The 5,784-nt window shown below is 47.0% G+C and overlaps 2 protein-coding genes across 3 annotated transcripts in view; one reads left to right on the top strand and one right to left on the bottom strand.

Annotated features, from left to right (window-relative positions):
- ap1s3a (adaptor related protein complex 1 subunit sigma 3a) overlaps window positions 1-1,797 on the top strand; it is a 7,468-nt gene extending 5,671 nt beyond the window's left edge. Inside the window, exons 4-5 of the mRNA XM_030107858.1 lie at window positions 824-961; window positions 1,511-1,797. Coding sequence (XP_029963718.1) covers window positions 824-961; window positions 1,511-1,546 — 174 coding nt within the window. The 3' untranslated portion in view covers window positions 1,547-1,797. The remainder of the gene's footprint in view (window positions 1-823; window positions 962-1,510) is intronic.
- An 8-nt stretch (window positions 1,798-1,805) lies between these two features.
- Window positions 1,806-5,394, bottom strand: scg2a (secretogranin II a). 2 transcript variants are annotated; one of them, XM_030107853.1, is made up of 3 exons: window positions 5,301-5,394; window positions 3,265-4,130; window positions 1,806-3,201 (listed from the first exon to the last, which is right to left on the bottom strand). In XM_030107853.1, exons 2-3 carry the CDS (start codon window positions 4,120-4,122, stop codon window positions 2,290-2,292), a joined length of 1,770 nt encoding a protein of 589 aa, XP_029963713.1. In that variant the 5' UTR covers window positions 4,123-4,130; window positions 5,301-5,394; the 3' UTR covers window positions 1,806-2,289. The 2 variants fall into 2 exon arrangements, with proteins under 2 accessions (XP_029963713.1, XP_029963712.1); XM_030107852.1 differs by having other exon boundaries at window positions 1,806-4,130.
- Between the last annotated feature and the right edge of the window lie 390 nt (window positions 5,395-5,784).

Raw genomic sequence — 5,784 nt, 5'->3', positions numbered from 1 at the left:
TAGCAGTGGCCTGAGATTTTTCCAGTATCAGGCGGTTGTAAAGACGGCCTGAATTTCCACTGCAGTGTACTAAATGTAGATAAAGGTGCTGCACACATAACAGCCATTGTTACAGACTGTTTATACACCTGGCTTCAAGGTTCAACAGCGCTGAGAGCGAGGCCGAGCACAGACGTGACGCCGGCCGGCCGGCCAGCAGTCTATCTGCCTCTTCACACCACACATACTGGACCAGATCTGCCAAACTCAGCCCACGCAATGAGGACTGGACTCTTATGTTTTGCTCTCATTATGCATGAAGCAGTCTTGCTGCGACATGTGTTACACTTGGATTGGAGAGCGTCAACTGAAGAAACTCATTATGGATCTTACTAGTTATTCTCAGCATTGGGGGCAGCTTTCATCCGTGGGGTATTAAACTAATCAGCAGCAGCGTTTGAATTTTGTTTGCATGTCAGACTGTTCATTGCAAGGGATATTTTCATGATTATTTGTTGTCTTCGCCTGAGTTTTGGTCTGTTAATGACAAACAAACACATTAGAATCAAATATGGTGCAAACGCAGGGAGCTCCAGTGACGCCATCTGGTGTCAACATGCCGCCAAAAGCAACGTGAGGGACTGAAAACTTGACTGGGTTTACAAGACAGCCACACCTCCTTAATTACACGGTGGAAAACAACAAGAAGCAACAGAGTATGTGTATCGCAAAGCGCCAGCAGGTGTTTTTTATTGGTCCAGCAGAAAAATGCAGTCATTCATAGCAGTAGGAGGGAATTTATTTAGTTCATTTTCTCTCCTGAGGGTGTTTTCTTCTGTATCAGGTGTGCGAACTCGACATCATCTTCAACTTCGAGAAGGCCTATTTCATCCTGGACGAGTTCCTGATGGGCGGAGAAGTCTTAGAAACGTCCAAGGTTGCAGTGGCTGTTTCTCTGGAGCAGGCGGACACGCTCCAGGAGGTAAAGCCATTGGGAAATACTTGAAAATAATCATAAATATTCAACAGAAGACTGCTATTTCCTGTGCTACCGACGTACACTGATCAGCTATAATATTATTGTGGCGAATACTCTGTAGTTAGCCTGTATTCTGCCACCTTTTAAGCAGAACCAACATAGCGACAGAAGTTTAAATGATGAATCGGAACATGATCCAGTGAGTGTTAGGCTGTCCTCATTGGATGAATATGACGACTATCCCATCCACTGTCCCTATTTTTAACAAGCAGACTTCCTTTTAATTGACTTTGACTGCTGTCAGTGTTCATAATTTATCACAATTACAGTTAAAAAAAGTTACCAAATGTGGCCACTTGCTTGAAAAAGAATTAATAGGTGGATTTATTGGCAAGTGCTTTGTGAAAAGTCTGAACAATTGAAGGTAAACCAAGGACAAACTAGATACTATAGTGATTCTGACTGATGCCGTTCATTCTGCAGACTATACCTTTAAGTGACCTTCAGGCGATGTGACTCATCTGATATGAACTTTCTCTTTTGTGGTCACAGACAATGGAGGAATACATGAACAAACCTGCCTACTGAGCCCAGACAGGACAAGGTCGTTTCACGTGAAGACCTGAAGCAAAGCGGCCCGTGCGCTGTTTCTGTGTAATTATTGTACGTTTGCATCTGCAAGTGCCTCTTAAGCCTCATATTTATTCATCTCAGAGTTGTATGGGAGGAAATACAACTGATAAAAGCCTTGTTTCAATTCAATTAACTCCACCTGAGGTTTTTTTAAGACGTGCTTGTGTCGAGTGACGGTGAGCAAATGGAGAAACAATACACAGTAAGGAAAAAATAAAGTCAATGCTTTATTAACCTCAGGTATGTCACATATGTCCACATTTAAGAAAGAGTTACCAAAAAACACAAGTGAGCCTAAAGAATCCAACACTGTTTCTGTGTGTGTGTGTGTGTGTGTGTGTGTGTGTGTGTGTGTGTGTGTGTGTGTGTGTGTGTGTGTGTGTGTGTGTGTGTGTGTGTGTCTGTGTGTATGTGTGTATGTGTATGTGTATGTGTATGTGTATTTGTATGTGTGTACGTGTGTGTGAGGCTGGTGAGACACTTATTGGTGTTCTTGAGCAACCAACTTATACTGAAAAAATAGAAACATCAACTGAACGTCTGAACAGGAATACTTCTACTAATAAATAGGAACTTTTGTAAACCTACAGAAAGTTGACCGGGTGTTTTTTTTTTCTTCAAAATACTTTATTTCTCTTCCCTCCATTAAAACAAATATATTTATATATTTATATATATGTATGTATCTACAGACAGGTTTAGTTTCCTTGCACAGCTTTGGCATCACTTTCGTCAGTCTCTGGGTTCAGGTAGTCCAGCAGTTTCATCACGGCGTCGTTCTCCGCGCCTCGTGCTTGCGTGTCGTCGTCTCCGGACAGTCTTTTCTCGCTCTGGCTTTTGTCCGAGTCCATCTGATCGAAATACTCCTCCATTAACTTCTCGAACGAGCCCGCCGTGGCCTCTTCCCGCTTCACGCTGGCTCTGCCGTACGCCGGCTTGGGGCGCTGCTCCAGCATCTGAGCCGCCAGATACGCCGCCAGCTCGTTCTCGCCCGCCGTGTCGTCGTAGTTGCTGGCGGGAAGGCGCCTCTGCACGGGAGCGGGCTCCCTCGGACGCCAGGCGGACTGAGCACGCAGTCGTGACGGGAAGCTCTTGTGCTGCCGGGGCTTGGCGGCGGGAGCCAGGTCCTCGGAGCCCCCCAGGCCCAGGATCCTCAGGACCTCCGCTGTCCTCAGCTCTTCTGGGGTCTTCTGCCGGTAAGGCAGTCGTCTGCCGTAGAGCTCTGGGAATCTTTGCGTCGTTTTTGGGGAAATCTGAGAGAACTTGCTCTTTGCTCGGGATAATTCGTTGCCCTTTCGCAGTTTGTTCTGACTCGTCTTGTCCGTTGTCTTGAGCATGTCCACGAGGTCTTCGGGCGGGATCTGGTATTTCTGTGAGATCTGGATGAGCTGATAGATGACCCTTGGATCTATACTCTGAGCCACTCTCCTCTCTGCCCTCTTCTTCTCCTCTTCCTCCTCCTCTTGTTCCTCCTCCTCGATCTCCCTCTTCTGCTCCTCCTCCTCTGTTTTCTCCAGCACTTTGAGGAGGTAGTAGTCCACCAGATTGGCCATGTCGTCTGGGTCGTTCGACCGTTTCACCAGGTATCTCTCATCGTCTTCCTCATCCTCATCGGCCTCTCCATCGTCATCGATGTAATCGAGCCCTCGGTCGACCTCGTGCCTGTCTTCGTCCTCCTCTTCCTCCTCCTCCTGTTCTCCTAGAGGACCCCAATCTGCGAGGTTGCCTCCTACTTCGTCGTACGCTGCATCCCTAACTCTAAACATGTCTTCATCGTCTAACTCCTCGCCGTCCTCCAGGCTGTCCTCTTCATCTTGCCTCTTGCGTAGGGTTTTGGTCCTGGTCAGCTTGTCCAGCTCGTCGAAGACGGACTGCAGCGTGGCGAGATTCTGAGGAGTGTACTTCTCCTCCACATTCTCATTAGTGCGTTTAAAGGGGCTGTCACGCTCTGGTCCTTCCTCATCCTCCTCTCCCTCATCGCCCTCGCCCTCCTCGTCCTCGAACATCAGGGGCAGCTTCTTGTGGGGCATGATGCCGTTCTGCTTTGTGGCCGCACCATCTGATTTTGGACGAACTGGCTTCGAGGCTTTTTCTGTCTGCTGGAGTGTGCTGAGGACGGCCTGGAGCAGCTCTTCACTCTTATCCTCCCTCCCATCCTCCTCCTCCTCCTCTTCCTCTTCATCATTGCTCTGCACGGGATTGGAAGCCAGTCTCAGTATGGCACGCAGCTTCTCGGCGTCATCCGCGAGGCCGGCGTCAGGCCCCGCGGCGAGAGGAGCGCGCTGCTGCGAGTCCAGGCCGGTTCTTTGATGGAGACTCTCGATGTACTCCAAGGCTTTCAGCATGTCTGCGTTCGGCGCCGGGTAGACGACCCCTCTCTCGGGGTCCGACTCACTTCCGCGCTGTCTGTGCTCTCGGAGCGAGGCCCCTTTGACTCCGGGGCAGCCGAGGAAGAGGAGGACGAAGAGGAGCTGAGCCAAACAGACAAGAAGGGGTTTGCTGAACGTGGAGGTCTCAGGGACTGACGGCATGATGACGCCTGCCGAGGGAAGACAAAGAGCCGCATGTCAATGCTGACCTTTACACATGGAGATAACAGGTTCACAGCGGTCACCCATCTGGCATTTTCCAAATGTCTTCTGTTCTCATTGTCAATGTGACTGCCTGGTCTGGTCTTTAATAGAGACGTTCAATGACCCGTTGTCATCGAGTTCACAATCTGACAGCTTTTTGCTTCTTTAAAGTCCCTGTCTTTTTTTTTTCTTTTGCTTTAAACCAAACTGCAACAAAGAGAAAGCGATTTAAAAAGGTTTCGATCTCTTCACTGTGAAACTCAGCAGAAGGCAGTTTATTTCTCGTCTTAATGTCCCCGCCTGTTGCTTCTGCTGCTGCTGCTGTTGGAGGATCAGAGGAAACAAGCTGCCAGCAGCAGTAATATCGGCGGTATTCAGCTCCAGTATAAATCTCATTAGTCTCAAATTGCTGCTCTTCTGACTCAGGGCCAGTCGTCAAGGTAACCCGGTGAGGCTAATGTTACCACGGAATCTTCATTTGAAAAATAAGTCCTACATTGAAATGTGTATATATATATATATATATATATATATATATATATATATATATATATATATATATATATATATATATATACACACAGTTTTTTTAATGCTTTACTCTCCCGTTGACTGATGCGTAAACTGAGACAATGGTGGGATATTTTTAGACTGTGATGAAATATGCATGCAAAACAGGCTCCGGATTTTCTCCTTTAAGCGCAAAATGCGTGCGTTTCAATATTTTTTTCTCAAAGAGGAGCTAAATAACAAGAATATACAAAACGTGCTCTTTCTATCAGTGTTTTACTTTTTATTGTAACTCTACCCCCTTTTTTTAACTGAATTTTGGATTATGCTCCTTGTGTGAAATTAGGCAAAGAGTGCACTGAAAAGTATTAATCAGAGAATTGCACAAACAATCCAAAAGGAGGACAAAGAGAGACGCGCACAGCAGAAAGCGCAAAACCTCGACGTTGCGGCGGAGCATCAGGTTGAACAACAACAACAACAAAAAAACCCAACAAAAAAACAGCTCCATAAACAGAGGGAAGCATGAGAAACATGAAGAAAAAGGCGCTGCGTGCCTGTGCTGTGCGTGAAAGACGCATATTAGGAGCGGGGAGAGGTGGACGATAAATAACAGCAGCCCTTACCTTGGTGATTAGTTTGTATTTAGGCTCGTGAGTGATGTGGGCATCTCTCCTCCTCGTGAGTGTGGTTTCAGCACCGCGGACAGCTCCCCGCGCTATTAGAGGCGCCACCTGACTCGTGCGTCAGAGCAGAGGGGGAAGCGGAGGGGGGGACACGACACTGGCACGCGCGCACGCTTAATTTAAGGGGGCCGCTCCCGTCCTTTGGATATGAATTGAAAGCAGTTGGGAGCGAGCAGCCGCTAAATGAAATGAATAATGATGGGGAGGAATATTTATGAGCGCTGAACTGACAGACGTTATCTGATCAGGTTGTTTTCAGCACTTCTTCTACACCTTTAGTTAGTTTATAGTTTATAGTTCCTGTGAAGAAATCCTTATGTGTCCTAAGTGATTTCAGGGTAGACAAAATATGAGTGATTTCTATTAAAACACTCATTATTATAATAGGATTTGTTGGAGTTGTAATAAGTATTAAGCCTCCAGG

Source organism: Salarias fasciatus, chromosome 14 (genome assembly GCF_902148845.1).
Source record: "Salarias fasciatus chromosome 14, fSalaFa1.1, whole genome shotgun sequence".
NCBI classification, from domain to species: Eukaryota; Metazoa; Chordata; class Actinopteri; order Blenniiformes; family Blenniidae; genus Salarias; species Salarias fasciatus.
This window is presented reverse-complemented; position numbering and strand designations above follow the sequence as displayed.

Bases quoted from the DNA above. Each gene is read 5' to 3' on its own strand.
- scg2a (XM_030107852.1), bottom strand. From the start codon at position 4,122: ATGCCGTCAGTCCCTGAGACCTCCACGTTCAGCAAACCCCTTCTTGTC.